At 34.1% G+C, this 22,743-nt stretch overlaps 1 protein-coding gene across 3 annotated transcripts in view; it reads right to left on the bottom strand.

Annotated features, from left to right (window-relative positions):
• LOC126830021 (AF4/FMR2 family member 4) overlaps positions 1-22,743 on the bottom strand; it is an 84,696-nt gene that overhangs the window by 52,663 nt on the left and 9,290 nt on the right. Inside the window, exons 1-6 of one of the 3 annotated variants that reach the window (XM_050560232.2) lie at positions 16,698-16,746; positions 7,593-7,716; positions 3,871-4,533; positions 3,371-3,412; positions 1,773-1,856; positions 1,480-1,516 (exon numbers count right to left, since the gene is read on the bottom strand). In XM_050560232.2, the coding sequence (XP_050416189.2) occupies positions 1,480-1,516; positions 1,773-1,856; positions 3,371-3,412; positions 3,871-4,533; positions 7,593-7,716; positions 16,698-16,744 (997 nt within the window). In that variant the 5' untranslated portion in view covers positions 16,745-16,746. Of the gene's footprint in view, positions 1-1,479; positions 1,517-1,772; positions 1,857-3,370; positions 3,413-3,870; positions 4,534-7,592; positions 7,717-16,697; positions 16,747-22,743 lie in introns of those variants that run through there. The other 2 variants (XM_050560230.2, XM_050560231.2) reach the window with 2 other exon arrangements.

Here is a 22,743-nt window from a genome sequence, read left to right as displayed (position 1 = left end):
CTTTTTTGCACCGACTGGGTTAATGAGGATGGGCATATGCCATGCAGTGTACTATGAGGGAAATTTTTCCATGACAGCGGTGCTATGGCCTACTCTTATATCGAATTCCAATTGTCAAAGGTTCTTTTACATGCACACCATTTTGTACACAAGACCTCAGTTTTTCGTCTCATCAAAATGACAAGACAGCTGTCCTTGTCAGACACTTCGTCCTGCACCACTGACAAGGCAAGAACGGGAAAGAACCTGGGACCTCCGCACTAGCTAGCAGGAAATATTACTCACTGAGCTACCGTGTCTCGACTCTCCTCTACAAATTAACAGGACTGCCCGATTATCACTATATACCAGTAATATTATTTAAAGACATGATCCCAGATATAGTTTAGAGAGAGAGAGAGAGAGAGAAATGGGGGTTAACATTCACTCAACACAAACTAGGTCATTTCAGGACTAACATATGGCTCAATTTGATTTCAATAATTCGCTTGTGCACAGGAGTCTTTAGCAGTGGGAGAAAACCGGAGGACCCGGAGAAAACTCATGATGTTGGACAGACGACCCTAGTCCTTGTCACGTACAACCGGGGAATTGAAACTAAGCCAGCTGACACAATGACAGACCTTATGATGCAAGGCACACGCGCTAACCATTCGGCCATCCAACCTTCCATGATATAGTTTAGATATATTTTAGTGAATATAAAACCCTCTCTGTGTAAGCTTAGTGTTTGATTATTAGCATTTTTAAACCCACTTGATTTATATATCATGTGAATGCTGGGATCGCTTGTTTAAAGATAAACAAAATATCTAAAGTTTCATCTGGGATGGGACTACTCTTGACTCCTCTATCAAATGAATGCCTTTCTATATTTGTTAATATTTACTCTATTCAATACCCTTTAAAAATGTTTGTATTACAAAATTTTTCATCAAAACAGTCATATGTGACATGTACAGTAACTCTCTTCAATAAGACTTTCAAGGAAACCTAGGACATGTACATATTCACGAATATCTCATAAACAAGCTATAAATAGACTGACCTAGTTCTTTTATCAAAATGTCAAAACAAACAAAAAGTTCAATCAGTGGTTATCTCCCTTAACTCAAGGGAAAAAAGTAGTCCCGGCCAGCCGACAGTTGTGCTATATATAGACCAGTAGGCCAGGCCCTGAGGCATAACATGACAGTTAATTGTGTTATGTGTAAATACTGTGAATATGATCAACATGTAATGCACATATTTTACACCCACGGCCATAGAAAAGAAAAGATTCACCTTGTGACTTGTGGAATCTACAGGATCATGATATAGTACACACTTAATTCAAACTTACAGAGAGGAATTTCTTAAGAAAAGTCACATGTTTGGCCTGTAAAATGTGTACCGGGTAGTTTTTATTCACATCTTCGCATAAAATTATGATAGGTTTGGTTTTTTTTAATATGAAGAGAATAATAAAAGGAATCTTACCTGAAGATGTATTTAAAGATAAACAATTACTAGATGTCTGAAATAAAACAAAATATGACTTTATTTATTTTCATCATCAAACACAGATAAAACGCAATGATGTAGACTAGCCATCTTGACATGATTTCTATCTAATCTCTGGCTCATAGCAGAAAATCCTACAGGAACCTCATTATACATTGTTAATGTTAGTGATGCCAATATATGGGAGATATTTGTATTTCACGATTTAAATCAGAATAACTTGTTTAACATACATGTACTGTCAACACGATATTAGAGAAGATTCTCACCTTTTGAGCTGGAAAAGGAAACTTATCTTCAGCTTTTCGTGGAGTTTGTATTCCTGTCAATGGTGGTTGTATATTGGTCATCTCCTGTAAAAATGTTAAATTAAAAAATAACAATAGCATTACATTAACATGATATATTTTTTAGACATATATGATAACAATCTGGCCCCATGTTGTGAGATGTATGAGAATTATTTGGCTACATGTACAGTAGTTGTGAGATAAATCAGAATGATCTGGCTACATGCACCGGTAGTTGTGAGATAAATCAGAATGATCTGGCTAGTTGTGAGATAAATCAGAATGATCTGTCTACATGCACCAGTAGTTGTGAGATAAATCAGAATGATCTAGCTACATGTACCGGTAGTTGTGAGATAAATCAGAATGATCTGGCTACATGTACCGGTAGTTGTGGGATAAATCAGAATGATCTGGCTACATGTTGTGAGATGTATGAGAACAATCAGGCTACATGTGAGATATATCAGAATGATCTGGTTACATGTAGTGAGATGTATGAGAACGATCTGGCTACATGTGATGTAGTGAGATGTATGAGAATGATCTGGCTACATGTAGTGAGATGTATGAATAACTATTTATAACCAGATCCACAATGAGTAAATCATGAAAGATAATTACAACCAAATCAAAATACTTTAACAAAACTGATCAATTTCAACTACCGGGTTTTGATTATTTGTTTGTACATACTTTAATATCCTTATATAATAAATATAGAGGAAGTTAACTTTTCAATAGACATGTAAACTTTTTATCAAAGAGATATTAAAAAATAGTAACGCCTACACAATACAAGATATTATTAATATTCACCGTCGCCATTCATTTCACAGATCCATGACACTTGATTTTATTCATACAGGTAATAGGATTGTATTTTGTTTGAAATATCTGTGTACATTGTGTGTCTCGTCCGCAGGTTTGTCTTGTATATTTGTTTATATGTGGTGTGGTCCTCCTGCAATCACTAATGTAGTTGTATTCATAGAATATGGTAGATATACAGTGTGTAAATTAATTGACTAATGGGTTCCAAGCCATTTCGGTCAATTTTCAAGACAATCTGTTAAGATCAACAAATATGACTTATATCAAATATACCATAATCTGTAAAGGGACTTTAACATCATTTTTAAGATTTAAGGGTAAAAAGAAAATGTGTGCAAACTAACCCCCACAAAAATAGAATAAAGAATGAAGTGACATGTAAGTGAATAAATTTAGAATTATCATAATTTTCTGTGAACTCCAGACTTATACTTATAAAGAAGGCTCTGTTAAAATGGCACTAATGTAAACTTCAAATAGCTACAACTTTCAAATTTAATCTGACACGTTGCCCAGCCTTTTAACAGTTTTAATTTTAACACTATTATTGTAATAATATTAAGAATCTGTAAATTTTAAAGTTCAATTAATAAAAATTCAGTGTCTTTCTTGCCTATTCAATATATCATATCAATTAAGAAAAAAAACAAAATTATTTATTATCAGGCTAGCACAACTTTTTGTCCCCAAAAAGATGACGAGGGAACACAGTGGGTTGGTAAATGGTAAAGTAATAAACTTACATTAAATATTGCATCCAAAACCTGAATATCAGCCTTTTTATTCTGTAAAATAACATTATTAAAATTCTTATTAAGGCAAAGCTCTTCAAATATAACTCATTCTACATCAAAATAAATCAAAATTTATATAATTGCCAAAACTTCAATAAGTTAATGGATATTATGTACAATTATTAAATGAAATGAAATGAGGTTGTAACATCCTACTGTTCTGCTCCAACTAGGCTAAGCATATGCCATACCGTGTGCTATGAGGGAAATTTTGCACGGACAGTGGCGCTACAGCCTACTGTTATATAAAATTCCAACTGCAAATGTGTACACAGGACCTCAGTTTTCCAAGGGGGAACCACCCTGAAAATCTTGTTAGTGAGCCAACGTCTTACTCACTTAGCCACTGTGGCTCCAATTATTAAATGTTTTCTCAATATTTCCATATAATTGTGTCATGTTATCTGTGTACAACCCTAGAAGAGACTATGTACTATATATTTACTTACTATTTCTGGGATAACAAGTTTTGGTAGGTTATTCCGCTGAGATTTTGCTTGATCAGACAAAGCTCCGTTTGGAAGAACCTGTGCTACTTTTGGCCCATGACTACTTGGCTTGGAATTCTGGGAAGGTGGCATATTTAGTGGTGAGAGAGGCTTGGAATTATGGGAAGAATGTGATAATTTCTCTGTTTTCTGGTTCGTGACATCTGTAACCAACGACTTCGACCTTTGACCAGCAACAGGACTAACACTGGGTCTGGAGTCACGCGATGATTGGTTTTGTTTCGCTGGTGAGGAATGACTGAATGGTGGAGGAGATGCCGAGCTTGAACGGGCATGACTAGGCTGGGAAGAGATGGAAGATGGGTTATGTGGCAGACTTTTACGATTGGAACTACTTGTGGTCGTGGCCTCCCTGCTGGAATGAGTTGGAAAGTTCAATGATCGATTAGGATCTATTTTTCTATCAGTCGGTTTGTGTTGGCCATTGTTGTGTCTTGAAGAAGGAAAATGTGGGCGATTGGGTATGTCAGTGATGAGTGGCGTCGTTGGTGCCCTCGGCACACCAATCATAGCACCAGCCTGAGCATACGGCTTCACTTCATCGTAAGAACCAAGGACTTTCTGTATCTTCTGACTAGTAAGGTCCATAAAATTATTTTGTACCTGAAAAACAAGACCAATAAACAATTAGTATGCTTATCTTCATCAAATTTAAAGATACATTATGTAAGTGCCTCAAATGTTATGTAAATTGTTAGACATTTATTCATATGCCAAGAGCATAATCAACTATCTAGAGCATTGGATGGTTGTGATTTTCAACGGATTAGTACATGATCGGCTGTTAATAAATTAATTACAAAATAGATGATCAAGACTGTTTATTATCGTAACAATGGTAGGAATGACGATCGAGACTACACTATTCTTCAAATGGCCATAACTTAATTCAGAATAAAGTAAATTTCAATATATTCCCTTTTCATTATCTATTTTTTGATTAATATATCGAAAACTTTCAGCTCTTTATCGAAATCTTACATAATGCATCTTTAATGCTTTTAATTCATGCACAGTATTAAAATATAGTGCACACACAAATATTTGAACATTCTAATTCAAATAATTTTGCAAGGCTTTTCCAATTGATTTCATTGTATATGTTATATAATTTCAATAATTATTGATATCAATAAAGATTTAAAGCTTCTAGGAATCTGAAAATGCGCCCCTCCCCCTCCCCCCCAAAAAAATTGGTCATTCATATTGATGAATATTTTTAGTTCCACTATATACATGTATAAGTGTCAGACATGTGTTTATATCTTTATGCATGTATTATCTTATCTATATCCCCGATCAAATCTATACTGATTTATTGATTTATTGATATTTCCAATTGACATGATACAATAAACCGACCAGAACTAGCCATATGTTGAACATTAACTTAAATGTTACACAGATTTATTGCATGTTTAAAATAAAGTAGGTAACAAAAGATAGGTTGCCAGGCAATGAAACATACATCCACAGCATCTAAGTCATCAACAAGGGTTGTCACATATTTTTTTTTTCTTTTGTCAGTAACAAGGGTTGTCACATATTTTTTTTTTTTCTTTTGTCAGTAATGAAAACATTTACACCACACTAAAATCTGATTACGAGTAACAATCTATCAAGTAATTATCAGAAATAATTAGAATTTGTTTGGCTTCTAGTTCTGCCCTATAGTAACCTTTAGCATACAAAACAATTAATAACAAGGGCCATAACTTTTGAAGTAATTATCCAATCTGGTTAAAAGACAGATCTTATTTCGTTACGTTTTTTATAGTTCAAAAATTTTGTTTTACTTGTCTTTACTACACTAGGATCTGGGAGTTGTTATATAACCCGCATTCTGGCAGTAATTATTGGAAATCGTTGAAAATCGATAAGATTTTTTGTCTCATGGCCTTAAACACTGTGTATAAATCTACTAAAGTCAACCGGATATTAACTTTAGCTTCTAGAGCATATACAAGATTTTCCAAAATGATCAAGGGACATAACTCTGGCAGTAATTATTGGAAATCGATGAGAATCAAAAGGCCTCTTTGTCTGTTGACATTAAGTTAAACACTGTATATATTTAAAGTCAATCAGATATTAACTTTAGCCTCGAGAGCAGAAGATTTTTCAAAATGATCAAGGGCCATAACTCAGGCAGTAATTATCATAAATCGTTGAAAATCAATAGGCTTCTTCGTCACATGATCTTAAACACTGTGTATAAATTTAAAGTCAAACCAATATTAACTTTAGCCTCTAGAACGTCCACAAGCAATTGTAGACGCTGGAATGCCGGACAGACGGGGTCGACAACAATATACGACCACATTTCAATGCACATGGATGGGTGTATAAAAACACCGGTATTCATATATTTGTATTATACACATTAAAAAAGAATCTAATAGTAATAGTGAAGATGATATCTCAACAGTCACATGTTCACATCAAATCGAAGCGATGGCATGATAAGTATCATCCAGTAAAAAAACACATTGACAAGCAACTTGATGTAATATACATGTAGCCTTTAATCAATGACTTCATAATCTAAATCATCTATCATTGTGTTCAAAACACATCCACAAGCACTTGACATAGTTCTTTCTTTTTTTCAATCACAGATTTTTTCAGCAACTATTAACTATAATTTGTGTTACTACTTTATACTGAACTACAGAAGTAGGTCTCTTGGTCTACATACAAGTACATGTTATACTAAACAAAACTGTGGAAGACCTAATTACTGTCTCGTTATTGTTCAACAATTTGAGTCTGGGTATTGTTCCACAATTTGGGCATTGCTCCACAATTGAGTCTGGGTATTGTTCCAACAATTTGTGTTTTGTTCCCCAAATTGAGTTGTGGTATTGTTCCACTACACTAATTGATGCTGTCGTGTTTAAATGAGTTGTATGTGATTCCACTCTATTATTAAACGGAAGGTCACGACTAGTTACGCGTTGATCAACATTGTGACACGGTCGATAAGACTAAAATCTCTGGGTACAAATAAGTGTTTTTATACCCTGCAAGACTATCGCAAAAATATCTCAAGTATGGCTGCTTTAGCATGATCACGAAGAATGCTGGTTTAATACTCTTGTCTTGATAAATGAAGTGGGGATTTCATAATAATGTGTTTCAGCTTTATTGTAACTTTAAGAATTTAGTAACATGCAATTTGCTATTAAGAGTTTGTATTAAATGGGTTATGGGAACTGTTTTATTAATTATCTGTATTTAGTTTGTTTTTAATTACAACCGAGATAATAGATATAATCTGTGCCAAGTCTTTTTGTGCCCAGGATTCTGGAATTAAAAAGTGCCAGATCTCAGACTTTGCAGCCAAATCAACCAGTCTGTCTTCAAAATTATCTTGTGATAAAAAATATTTTTAGGAATAAAGATACATGTAGACATTGCAAGTAAAGTGTAGTGTACACTGTAAGACCACATTTTCATGTCAAATCATCCAGTAGGTCTTCAAAAACATATTGTGATAAAATATTTTTAGGAATAAAGATACATGTACTGAGCACTTCTCGAATTAATTCATAAAGTGAAACGTATTAATTAATTGCAAATAATTCCTATGTCTTTTTTTTCATATACATGGATTTCTCTTTATAAGCTTACATTTTCTACATGTAAATGTGAATCCTCACCTTTTTGGGACCATCAAATAAGGGCATCGAAGGAGCATTGGAGCTGTTATGTTTTTTAGCCTGTCTAGCTCGAGCCTGCTGAGCTTCAACACGAGCCTTTTCCTTTTTACTCGCTCCATGACTACTGAAATGAAAAGAAAAATACATTTTATTATTACCTATACATGTATTCACATAGTGCTGATGAAAATATATACACAAATTCTAAATTATCTTTTAAAATATTTTCATTAAGCTTATTCTTTTTCTATGCAAGACAGATACAGTTGATAAACGGCTATGGCCTAAAACGTGTTCTAGAGTATTAAATCTCTTAACTTTTATTAGTAATATTACAGTCCTGTCAAGTGTCTTGCTTGAATACTACCCATGCATTATTTTTGGCGGATTGCTTCCTTTCTACCCGAACTTTATCGCTCAAATCCATTCTTCCATCCATTTTATGGTATTATTACACATTTACATCATACATGTACATGTATGTAAGGAGTTTATTCATCATAGTCTAAGGAGTTTTACTGTGTGTATGGATGGTTGTTTGCAGGCTCCATCAGTCAAGGAGTTTTACTGTGTGTATTGATGGGTGTTTGTAGGTTTACCTATTCTAGAACACCTGATATCACTTTGTTGAAGAGTCATGTACCAGGGATGTCATTAGAAGCTTACAACCGGCAAATTTCGTTGTTTAAATTAGGCCAATTTCTGGCTACTTTTCAGCTAAAAAAAATCAGCAATTTAATACATATAAAATTCCAGATTACTGACTCGAGAGTAGTAATATTGTGTAATATACATGCAGTATATAAATACATATTAAATAACAAAGTTTACTGTGTCATAATCATATTCATATTTAAAATTTGGATATTTACCAAATATCTAGCTGACATGATGCCAATAATCAGACAAACCATAGAAAAACCTTTAAAAAGTTTTATGCCGTCATATTGACCTGATTATTAAATATAAAATGTACATGTATGTCTCTTTCGGCTATTATTCTAAATATATTTAACTGGCGCGTATACCATTTTCTTGATTATGTCTACAACATCTCTTACTACTGTTCATCATGTGCATTATCCATACAGCAGTCCATTTGCTGATTATGCTATTTTACCAAGATTTCGTCTAATGGTTTGGAGGCAGCTATGGTGGGTGTGGCGCCACACCTGTTACCACTGTTCATCATATATTTTGTACATGGTGAACAGTCCATTTGCTGATGACAATATTTTGCTGGTAGAGTTTTTTTAGGACTTCAAATTTTGTCTAATTTTTTGGATTGTTCGAAGTTGGTTTTATTTTATTTTTATTACAATATTTACAATATGAATATTTGAAATCATACTCATATAATCTTTGAATGGCATTTAGTGATTGAATATAATACACAACACAGTTCTACTCATAGTCATACCCATATTCAATGATAAATCAAGTGTGCTATATCACAGTTTAAATAAGTGAAATTTAGCTGGAGCCATACAGGATCTCGATTTCTTTTTACCCCAGCTGACTAACTAGATACTTTTTCTCATCAACCACTGACAAGTGGAAACTAGGCTGGGACTTCCTATTATATTGACAGAGCCACAGTGCCTATGTGATACATTACTTTGAATTACTAGGATTACACTTTTTTTAACAGCAGATCTATATATGATATGATACTGTGAATTACTGCAGCATACACTTATATAGATCTATGTGATTTATTATTTCACAGTAGATTTATGTGATGTATTACTAAGAAACACATGTATTACACAGTAGATCTATGTGATATAATTACTCTGAATTACAGCAGAATACACCTTTTTTCACTGTAGACCTATGTTATATATTACGAATTATTGGTACTGACAAATATTTATTAGGCATAATATTGTAGTGCATTACACAGTACAGTCATGTCACTGGGTCATAAGTTTGTATTACATATTAGATCCATGTCATGTATGAAGAGAGTTTTATTTAAACAGATTTCATATTAATGCACAATGGGCTTGATATATCAAACAAGTGTATTTATACTGATTGAACTTTGGCAACTGTTCTTAATACATGTATGTAGGCCTACTGTGAATTAGATTTAAGCTTAAAGAACATGTGCATGTAACTACCCAAAATTCCATGCTCTATCAAGTGCCTTGATGAACAGGTCTATATACTTGCAAGAGTAATGGTGGTAAGTGATTGTAGTAATTATCAAGTCTCTCATACAACTGTAATTACTTAAATTAATTTAAATGGTTAAGTAACTCCACTTTATAAATGTATTGATAACTTCCAAATGCCTCAATATTTTGTATATTTTAAATTTTCAAACAAAAAATGATCTATAGGAATACATTTTGGTTACAGATCAAAATACTTAAAACTACTTTTATTTACATGGTCCTCTGGAATCAGTGACAGACCCTTGAATCAAGGTGGAGGTATTTATGAATACTAAAAACATCTACATATAAATCTAACATATCAATAAAATCTTCATGTATTTTCCACTGACCTTGATGTCAGTGAAACCAGATGTGGAATAATTTTGCTGAGGTTTGAAAATATTTCTTTTTTGAAATATCAAATAAATTCTGCATTTACATCTCATTATGGTGTACATGTAACATGTGTCTGGAGATGGTAGTATAACACTATATAATATAAATGTATACGTAAATCCTATACATGACCTGTAATCCACACATGATACATTAACAGTATTAATGCTACAAATATTGATCTTTTTCTGTTTAATTAATATTTTTATCAATCAGTGAACATCAGATATCATTTGAAATGAAATGCTGAATAAATGATGATTAATAATTAAGCTTTATTGTAACTAAACGCATCTGAGTGGTATTAACAGTGTTTTTAATAATAAGCTGACAATTATTATTAACCTAAATTTAACCCTATTTTAACCAGGGGACAGTTTCCATTCACATGTTAAGTAAAATCCGATGAGAAAACAAAAATGCTTATCAAAATGAGTCCATGAACGACTAGGATTTTCTTGGGGAGGGAACAGAAATTTGCCTGTTTACCAAACATTCAGCTTCACAAATCAAAAATGAGTGAGATGTTGTTTGCTAAGATATAATATATGACTACATGATTCACCATCCATGATAAATATTAGCTATAATTAAAGTAATATTACATGTGGGTTTTTTTCTATTGAATGAAGAACTGTTTTCTGCTTGACAAAGCCACAAATTTCCAAGCCTCACATCAGGCTCTGTCATATCACAGTTGCATGTTCAAGAGTATTATAGATGGAATTATAGTTAACAAGGGAGAAGCTAAAAATAAACTTGATTTGTCTAAGGCAGTAAGAAGAGCTAATATGTATCTATATATAGAATACAACCTGGTGTATTGTTAACTGGAATTCTATTAATTATAAACTGCAGATAATTTAAGCCTCTTTATTAAACAAGTCAACAATGAGGCTGATGTCCAGCGCTGAAATCCCTAAATAAATAGATGACGCATAATAATTAATTGCACATTTTTATCTTTTTCAAAAGTATCTAGCATTCAAAATGATTATCTAAACTCAAACTCAGTCAAGGTTTTGAAGTACCTAGTACTAGTAGTGAAACTATACCCTAAGTTTTATCACTCTCCATCAGACAAAATCAAAATTATCTTGTCCCAAGGCATCAAGCCAATGAAATTGCTTGCTTAGTTTTAGTGGGAATGTTAATCATTTTGAACTCAGTCAAGACATTCACCTAATGAACATCTACATCAAGTTTCAACATTCTACCTCAATTAAAAACAGGCGGGTTGTTATGTTCCAAAGTTTTGACCAATCAAATTTCCAAGTTTGAACATTCTACCTTAATTAAGAGGAGAGTTAGTGTGTCCCAAAAAGTGGGACAGACGGACAGACCCATTTTAATAGTTCCCTGCTTTCTTCGAAAGGCAGGGGACAATAAATCACTTATCAAATATCATAAAAGAGGGAGAGAAATGGGGTTTAACATTTACTCAACACAAACTAGGTCATTTCAGAACTAACATATTGTTCAATTTGATCTCAATAATTCGCTTGCACATCGGGGTCTTTAACAGTGGGAGGAAACTGGAGGAGCCGGAGAAATCCCATGAGGTTGGACATGTGAGTTTACTCCTTGTCACATACAAGTGAGGAATTGAAACCACACCACTTGACTCAATGACAGATCTTATGATCCAACATGCACATGTTAACAATTCGGCAACCCAAACTCCCAAAATATCATAAGAAAACTTCCTAACATGAAAACAATGAAATAAAATGGGGTTTAACAGCCTACATTTCTGAACCAACTGAGATTAATGAAGAGTGGCAAATGCCATGTGGTGTGCTATGGGGGGAAATTTTGCCTACACCATTGACATTGGGAGACCATACCAGAAAATCATGAGGAATTTTCTCAGCCAAAACCGGGACCTAAGCCAGTGCATTACTCAATAAGGCATCGTGGTCCAACCTACTTTCAAACAAAATAAATGTACTTATACATATACCATAGGACACAATTCTATTGATTACAATTACTGAGGGATGTTTCGACTAGTAGTAGTACCATGGTTTTTTAATGTCTGCTTCGACTAAAGTGATATTGCAGACGAGAACTAGGAAATCCGAAGCTTCTTCCTGTATTAGAATTTCTATTTTTACGGCCTTAGGCCATGAAGTGGTTTAGTGGGAAGTTCTTCCTTTTATTTAATAATAAAAAAACCAAATCGTTTGGTAGTTGATCTATGGAGACAGCATTTATGAGGGCATATATGTGTCTCAAGATTCTGTTTCGACTAGGTTTTTCTAAGCTTTATCAAGCCAAGTATTTCATAGAATCATGTCCTGTGTATTTCCAGCTCAATTACTAAATCTGAAACATAATAAGTGTAGGTGTTTTTATATGTTTTTATTAGAAATCATGTTTATGAGTCAATTCCACAGCTCAACATCATAATTATCATTATTATCAAGAATATTTTTTGCATAACACCACTTTCCACAAAGAGTGCTCAAAAGTGCTTTACAACAGACATGGTAAATCATACATGAACGTAAGTAAGATACTAATACCCCCTGGTAAGTTCAAGTAAAACAATCACAAATATCAAAAGTAAAATATAAATTGTCACTGAAAAACTAAAGTGGTTGTTAAAGATAGGGAGAGAGAGAGAGAGTAATGGGGTTTAACGTCCACTCGACACAAACTAGGTCATTTCGGGATTAACATATGGTTCAATTTTATTTCCATAATTCGCTTGCGCGTAGGGGTCTTTAGCCGTGGGAGGAAACCGGAGGACCCAGAGAAAACCCATGAGGTTGGACAGGCGACCCTACTCCTTGTCACGTACAACCGGGGATTCGAAACCACGCCAGCAGGCATCGATATTTCCGCGCACGGCGTGCGCAGACACATTTGCTTTAAAAAATTTTTGCAGGCACATTTTTAAAGATGTAGCCACGCCGGGCGGCACCTGCGCCCGGCACTATTTTTTGCCGCCCAGCACAAAGAAAAAATCGAAGAAAGCCGCCCAGTCGTATTTAAACCCCTTCGTCCTTCTCTGTACACAAACTCGGCGCTCGAAATTTACCACGGCAATTAAACGGCAAAGCCATGGTAAAAGCCGACGTACGCAAACCATGTCTGTCACGGCATAATTTATTTTTGTGTGCCGTAGTAGACCCTATCATCCCAAATTAGTTTAAAGAAAGATGTATTGGTATTTTGTTTATTTATACTTAGAAGATGTGTAGGCCTAGGTCTATTCATTTTACAATTATTCTACGGTTCTTTATATTATTGTTTATTTGCCGTAATTAGGTCACCCAGACCAATTTACGGCACTCCAATGTTAAAGGTTTGAATGTCGTAATTGTCACACACGTGCCTGCAAATTTTCACGATTTCTTATTTTATTTCTTACCTGTGTTGACCGTGGATTTGCTACGGCCCGAGAGTAGGACTAGGAGGACGATGAAAGCTTTCTCAGTTTCTGCCTGACCTGATTCTCATTCCACCGTAATAATAATAATATTCGTGAGACACGTACAACAACTTTACAAACAAGTCAAATAATACAACGTGTTTTAATTATCAATATCTACCTGTTGTCATAATTCGTCGTACTCAAATAAAACACAAACACCATTTTAAGGATCGTTTTAATTTTTAATCTCAAAGTAATATTTGAAAAAAAACCCCAACAAAACAAGCAATACCGAAAGGTCCCCAACTTATCTATCCAGAGAAACAGAGTGGGGCGGGACAATTTTATGATCGGTTGGATGGTGTCAAAAAGTTTTTAGATCCCTGTATCATTGATGAGAATTAAGTGAATTTGGTAAAATTTGAATATATAAATGGAAATTTGATTTGCACTGAACCAAATACAAAAGGCAGCAGATGCTCTGAAAATACACCAAGAAGGGTTTAATTTTCATAAAAGACCATGCCCCCTTCCCAAAAAATTTTTTGCCTCGCTCCGCTCGCCAAATATATTTTTACACCACTCACCAAATCCTGGCTACATCCCTGTGTTTCAGTATGACCCTGCAGGCACATTTTCAAGTGTGCGCGCAGGCACACTCAACTTTTATAGAGCCCTGCACGCCAGTTGACTCAATGACAGAGTTATGATACAGCGCGCACGTGCTAACCATTCAGCCATCCACCCCCCCTGTTAAAGATAGGATCCAGTTATCAAATGATACAGGAGATGATTAATAATATGCTTTTATTAGTCTTATAATTAAGTTATAAACAAATGAGTTATAAGATTAATTGATAACCTATTGCTGATGTGAATAATTTGGAAGTCTATTCCACAGTTTTGGGACCGTTAGATCTATTTGATAAGGCCAACTTCAAGTTTGGTCAAAGGTCAAACAGATCCTACAGAAATACACCAGGGACCTGCACCCAAGGAAATGGTAATATACGTCAGACTCAACAACAGGGAGGAAGCTGGATCAAGGATACACAAGCAGATCTTGCTAGAGCAGTTTTCCCAACAACCAAGCTCTTCACCACACAGATCACCACTTCCTCCCGATTCCGACTAGACAACCTGATCGCCTACCAAAACATCAACAGCTACAACCAATTGATCTCCACTAACACCACGCTACCAAACTTGAAGGGCAAAATATAATTGAAAGCAAACGATGCCATCCAATGGAGCCCAGACACGGTGAGCGAGATCATCAACTGCTGGATGGGGAATTTAGACCATTGTCGGGGGAAAGGAATAAGAAGCCGTCTTTAGAACAGACAGTTGTCAATTTGAGCCCCCTAGAACTTAGCATACTTGACAAAGGCCTCAAGTTTTTCCAATTCCAATGATAACATCCATAGACCCCATTTTTCAGGCAACCGATCGCTTTCAAAGAACTCTTTCATCGACTTATTTTTTTAGGAACAAACCCGACAGAGGTAAAAAAAAATTATTCACAGAAAAATCCACATGGAAACCACCGAACAATTCCTTAACACCAGCACTTCTAAACACTTTTGAGTAAATGAACACAGAAATATTATCCCTTCAGCCACAATCACAAATACCAAATTTCAACCAGACCGCAAAAAGACAAACATAATAATTAGGAAAAGCAACAAAGGCTCGCTTGTGTCATAATGAATCGCACAGACTATATCTCAGAGGCAGAAAAACAATTAAGTAATCCTAAACGTTACACTAAATTAGATCAACCCATCTTTAAGGACACCGCAACCTTAATAAACAACATCTTACATCAACTGCAAGACAAGGAATACATATAACGGCAAAACAATATGATTATCTATCCGCTAAATCTGACTGCTGACAACGACATCTCTATACGCTACCAAAAATACATAAAAATCTAGAAACAGAATGGTTTATACCTAATATATTACCCAAGGGACGCCCAATAATATCAGACTGTGGCAGCGAACCATACAACGTATCACAATATATAGACCATTTCTTGTAAACCCCTAGCATGCCAACACACATCCAACCTTAAAGACACCAACGATTTTATTCACAAAATCAAACAGTTCAGAGTCCCTGAGCACACCATTTTAATATCCATCGACGTACAGAGCATGTACACAAACATCGATAATAACACAGGTTGAAGCAGTTAGGAAAGCATTTCTTAGGAACCCGCAAGCATTCAGACCGGACGAAGAATCTGTTTGTGGAGGAATGACTTCGCTTTGAATGATCAAATATACGTCCAGTCTTCCGGAACTGTGATAGGAAAACAATTTACTCCGAGTTATGCAAATCTCTTCATGGCGGAGTGGGAAAGGAAAGTTCTGGCACTCTACCCATTAAACCCAGATTTCTATGGACGTTTTTTAGATGAGGAAAACCATCAGCGCCACCAACACCAAAAATTAATGTATGTATTTTTATAAAACTAGGAAATATCACAAACTAAATTTTCATCATCCTAAGTCAGTGCTTATGTGGAGACTCAACCTCTCCCCCAAATTCTTAAACCTAACCTACAATCACGCCAACAGTCAAGTGCCCTACCTTGGCGAAAATTGAGCTGGCCTTAACAAATAGATTTAGCCGGTTTAGGGCTGCAATTTCAAATGCTCTTTCACCATAAAACATAACATTGCCATTCTTCTCAAGAAGATACAAATTTGTAACTGTCAACGAGGTTGATATAAACCTGCTTGCCTAAGACTTCAGTAGGCCAGATACATACTGTTATGAGATGTAAATATATATTTCTAATATTATAAGGAAATCCTTATCATACATTCATGTGGCATGATGCCTAGATATGCATGTAGAGGTCTAATGAAAATAATCCGTCTAAAACTCTAAACAGGTATTTAATATTAAAACAAACAGTTAATTTTAACAAAATAATAATTGATCTAAACAGGGATTTATTAAAACAAACAATTGACTTTAATAAGATAATACTTGATCTAAACAGTATTTATTAAAACAAACAGTTAATTTTAATAAAATAATAAACAGCAATTTATTTTTAATAACATTAAATTTCAACCTTGGTGTAAAGTTTATACTGTAAACTCCCAAAAATTTGTTTTATTAAACTAATACCATTCTACATACCTAACGGACATAGATATATATGTAGGAGATGTACTAGTAGAAAGCATGTTTGAATATAATTGAAAAACGTGAGTATATTATTGTAATATAAGTAGAACAGCCTCGCATCAGTCTATTGTTATTTAAATGTCAAGGATAGACAGTTTATATACAGCACAGTGAATTAATATTGTTTATCAAATGTCTACAACCACCTATTTTATACTTACATTCAGTATACTATGATATAAGGCCAAACAAATAAAGGATAGGTAGAGAGAGAGAGAGTTTATCGCATCAACTTGTAACCCTCATTTAGAGACTTACACTATGGTTAGGGGAGAGAGAAAGAGAGAATTTACATCTTCATTTGCTAATTCACATACTTTCAATGGCCTACACTTTCAATGGTTTACCCACAGTTCCATGTATCGCATGCCAAGAATTTGCCGTAACAGACTGTTTCATTGGCTAATCCGCCACTTCAACCAGAACACCGGTAATATAACAACTCTTCCAGATCCTACATGTAGTGTAGTAAAGACAAGTACCGTATAACGAAATTTGAACTATAAAAAAAGAAACGAAAGAGGATCTGTGTTTTAATCAGATTGGAGGGAACTGGAATACATGTACCTTGAGGAAAATGCACAAGGTTAGACAGAAAACCCTACACCTCGTCACTCCCGTAAGATCAAAAGCATGCCATTTTAGTCAAGAGAGACATGGTTATTGTGTCCTGAACAGTCCCTTTCTTCCCACTCATGTTTTAAATTCATAATTCTATGTAAATTGCCATCATGCCAGAATAAAAGTCAAACAATGAGTTCTTGAGACCATACATACATACCAGCAATCAAACGTAATTTAGGATCAATAATTTTTCAAATCAATCATTTCTAACCTAAGACATTTACCATTTAAACCATACTTGTATATCGGTACTACTTTCTATCAATTTTACACCATCTTTATGTGCCTTAGACAAAATAATAATAATTCTACTATTTTTTTTTGTAAATTAAATGTAGGTGTATGAAAATAAGACATCAGAAGTTTTGCCTGTCCTTTTGCCTGACAATGACATTGACTGTAACATATATATAATAATTTTTATCATTATAGATGGTTCAATCTGTAGTTTTAAACTAAAGCAACTTTGTAATTCAAGTGGAGGAGACAACACGTATTATTTACAATCCTTATGTACACGTACTAATGTACTGTTAGAAGTAAACAATTGAACCATTTGTCTTCCAACAGTAGTAAAAAGATCATTATTATAGACTAATCCATCACAGCCTTTACTCTCTGACCGACTTTCCTAATGTTATCAGTATCAGTAATCTGAATATTAATACTATTACACATAATAACACAAGCACAGTAATAGTTTAAGCATGGCCTTAGGAGATGTATACATACATGTAAACAGGTATTCAATTCAATCAATTGTTATTGTTTAACTGTACATTTATTAAGATACCCAGTACATAATCAATCACAATGTCAAGTAAACTAAAGACAAAAATGTTTGAATTGGACAACCCAATGCACCTTGAACACCTAATGACACTTTCATATTACACATGTTATATAAAGAAGCTGAAATCTCTTCATGGTTAACTGAATAACAATAACACACTTTGGACTAGAACTACTAGAAGGTATAAACTATAAAGACACATCAAACCCTAGGTTTACCAGTTTGACCCATGGCATGTCTCGAGGCTAATATAGCTTTTCAACCAGAAAATATAAAGTATTATACAATGTCTTTACTTTCCAACACATAAAAGCTGGTAATCGTAATTTGTATTTTTCGGACAATATGTAATATTTAACAGCTTAATCCAGGCTTAAATTATACTCAAATTGATTATTTAACATTTAAAATTAAGAAATCAAACCCCAAATATCAATAATCTTTCGGCATGGATTCAATCAGATGAGAGACCTATCAAAATTGTTCACACAATACATGTAGATGGTGCTGCCTTATTTTTATCATCTCTAGAAAGTGCTGAAAGTGAAGGTTGTGCACTTTTCAATTTATCGTATCTTTGTAAACACAAAACAGGAACGGACCATTTTTAGACTGATATTCCTTTCAGAGATTCAACATGCACAATATTTTAGTTCATCAGGATTCAAAATCCCTCAAATGATCATCAGCAGTTTTATTTTTCAAAGTTTCAATATTGTATTGAAATGAAATCAACAGAAACTTGACTGGGTTCATGAAGTTATGGACAAGCTTATAACAAGAACACTTCCATTTGTTTCTGGGTGAATTAGAATTTCCTAAACATGTTAAGTAGACAGCGCCTCAAAAAAGACGAATAACAGATGATGTAATCTTGGAATAATTTTCAAGATATATGTTATTGAGACCTTACCATAAAAGACCAATAACAGATAATATATGTAATCTTGGAATAATTTTCATAAGTTATTGAGATAACAGATATGTATTCTCCGAATTATTTTTATATGTTATTGAGACCTTGCAGTAAAAGGAGTCATATAAGAAGTGGGAGATCAACCACCCACTCACCTCTGTTATACTTGTATGTTACACATCAACGACTAGTATACAAACCATACAGGTGATGTTCAACTACTCAACTTAAATCATATATATATATAGGCCTACACAGGTTACAGATCTTGAAATGGGTTTAACACGCTACTTTTCTGCACCAAATGGGCCAATGAAGATGGGTCACATTTTCTTACAGTAATTTAAAAGAACAAAACAAATTCAAAAATCCTACAAGAATGTACATGTACATCTCAGCTTGCACATTGACAGTGACTTTAAAATAATGGTTGAAACAGATATCAACAAAGATATCACTCTTTTAAGTGAAATTAATTAGACAAGTTTGGAATACTTCAATAATAGGAATCAAATGATGGAAGATTCATGTTGAAGGTATTGAATTACTTAATAAATCTCTCTTTCATCATGTACACATATGTCTTTCTGCTTATTTATTACACATTAAATACTATTCATTACATTTCAAGGTTGGTGATAAAAATAAATGGATGAACTGTTCATATTATTAATTATTATATAATTAGTATAGTATGAATGATAACAGTTGGACCATGTGGCATATTTTATGTACACACTGTCCAGTATATTCTGGATTATACAAGATTACAATACATCACATGCCATCATATTGATGATATACTGTACATAAAAAATACATAACCACGCCTCCTTTTAAAGGAAAATAAATGCGGCATAACGTTCTTAATTTCGGCACCAACAGAGCTAATGAAGACGGGCATATACCATACAGTGTGCTATGAGTGGAATTTTGCCCAGACAGCGCTACAGCCTACTCTAATTTCGAATTCCAACTGTCAACGGTTCTTTTACATCACTCCAATGTGTGAACAGCCCTTCGTCTCACACCACTGACAAGGGGTACCACTTTGGAAAACCCCAAGGAACTTTCTTGGCCAACAATGGGACTGTTTCGCAGATCTGGTTATCAAGCCAGCGTCTTACTTACCCGTATCGCAACTGCCGTGGCTTCATTTTTCAACGCCAAGGTATTGGGGTCTGACATAGCATAGGTATTTTGCATGTTCCCAGGTCTCACGTTCATTTATAGTGAATAAAATAACTCTTACCCCAAAAAATGCCAAAATAAAAATTCTAAGATTATATTCAATGACAATAATTGGCAAGACAGATCTGGAAGTGAATTTAATTTGAACTGTTTTCGTCCTCTTTCCTGTTCCTCCTTTACACTAGACTGACCTTCAAACTTGACTAGCTTCCTCGGAAAACACCAAGTGCACTTCAGAACAAAAAGACATTGTAAAAAATTTGAAGGAGAAGAAAGAGCATTACAATCTAGAACTGGTTGTTCAATTGGTACTGCTTACTGACTAAATCGAGTCCATGGTTACTACTCTCCTACTTTTCAAATCAAGAAGATGAATGAAGTCCAATTAGTCAAATATGAAGATGGCAGTTTCTTACTTCAAGTATTTATCTACAGTTCAAAATTTGTACTTATGCCTATTGAAAATATTTCTCCAAGGGTTTCCTTGTAAAATATAATTCAATAATAACCTCTGTGTCATATTTTCTTTGTACATGTAGATGGTAGATTCTTAATTTAACGATACATGTAGTGATAAAAAATTAACCTGAAAAAAAAAAAAGCGCATTGAAAATGCCCAAAGTGGCTGACTTTATTGTAAAATAAAAGTAAATGTATATTATAAGCTCCCTACTCTATACATATACATCAATGATAAAACAAGCTGTCAATGTTACTATAGAACATGAAAATACCCCATGAGACTGATAAATATTACAAATGATTGCAGATTGCATTGATCACTCAACTATACAAAGACTTTGAGAGACTATTGAATAAAAACCAAAATATGTTGCATGTTGAAATGATATATATATCTCATCATATATGTATTGAAATCAATGACTGAAACAATCTTTATGTCATGCGATACATAGCATATTTTCCATCCAGTATCATACACAATAAGCAATAATTCCCTAAGCATAAAAAAACAAAACATTTTCTTGACATTATTTAATGTTAAAAATCTTTTTATATATCATATTTACACAGGTACAATATACATATTCAGTGTGTGACTTTGTTACTGTATGTACATATACTTTTATATCTATTACAGCAGTAATGATAAAACTATGTAATGAAAGGACATCAAAGGAGGCAAAAACTGTCCATCATGTACATGTAAGAGAATTATTAATAAACCATAATAAAATGGATGTACATGTACCACGAGAGAATGAATCAACCATTAAAAGAAGGAATCAACCATTACATAATGAATCAACCATGTACACTGTACCATGGCCTACTATATCAAATTCCAACTGCCAAGGATTCTTTTACATGCACACCTATTTGTACAGAGGACCTTATTTTTCTTCCCATCCGACAAACTGTACATTGTCCCTTGCCAGGCCCTCCATCCTGCACCACTTACATGGAGGAAATATGCTTGAAAATCGTCAGTTTCTTACACCAGATGGGAGTGAACGAGAATGGATGATTCTGTGAGACTTTTACTGTTAAGGTTAAAGGATTAAATACCTAGATATATTTATATATATATCACTATCAGACAGAAGCAATCATGGCTTGATTACTCATTATTACATCATTGTATTCACTCAGAGAGAGAAAATCTGAGGTCAATTATCACATAAATCTCTCTAGAGCTACACATACCAATCTCCTTAATAATAACAATAAATCAGCAGTTGAACAACTCTACTACTGGCTTGTTTAACAGACATTTAGTAATTGAAGCACATTTAACAAACCACAATAATTCTATGGAAGACAATTACTGAATTTTAATTGGAGCTAGGATTCTACAATCAGTGTCTTTTATAGTTCCAATAGAATATAGTAATCGAACTGGAATACCATTAATCTTTTTTTACAGAGCAATATTTCGACTAGGATAGAGTTTCTAGTCTTTACGTAAAAATGATGGAAAACTACCGTATATGTAAACTAAAATAATATTTTTTTGTAATTGTGTCACTGCTTAAAACTAGGTAATCTGTCGCTCTCTAATGAACACGCATTGTATTCTACATGTAAATTTATTGAATTGTGACTTGTGTATGATTCTCTTGTTGTTATATCAAGCGTTATAGTGTTATGTTATGGTCAGACGACCCCACTCCTTGTCACATACAAGCAGGGAATTGACACGACACCACTTGGCCCAATGACAGGTGCAAGGGTTAATCCATTCAGCCACCCAAACCCCTAGGCCCTTTGGTCTGAATAACAGAATATACAGATATGTACAATCAAAATGTTCATTCTATCTATCAGCATTCTGTTGATAATTACAAGAGAACTATTGCAGTAACGTAGCTCCCATGAAAATTCAGTTATTGACTTCATATAACTGTTGTTATTATTTTTACACAAATTATTGAAATTATTTTGCACTGTATAAGTGACTAGCCTTGATCACCTGGGTATACAAAAATCTTTGAAGTCTCATTTGACATCAT

This window comes from Patella vulgata, chromosome 8, assembly GCF_932274485.2.
Source record: "Patella vulgata chromosome 8, xgPatVulg1.2, whole genome shotgun sequence".
Taxonomy (NCBI): domain Eukaryota; kingdom Metazoa; phylum Mollusca; class Gastropoda; family Patellidae; genus Patella; species Patella vulgata.
The sequence above is the reverse complement of the archived record's forward strand: the minus strand, read 5'-3'. Positions and strand labels throughout refer to the sequence as shown.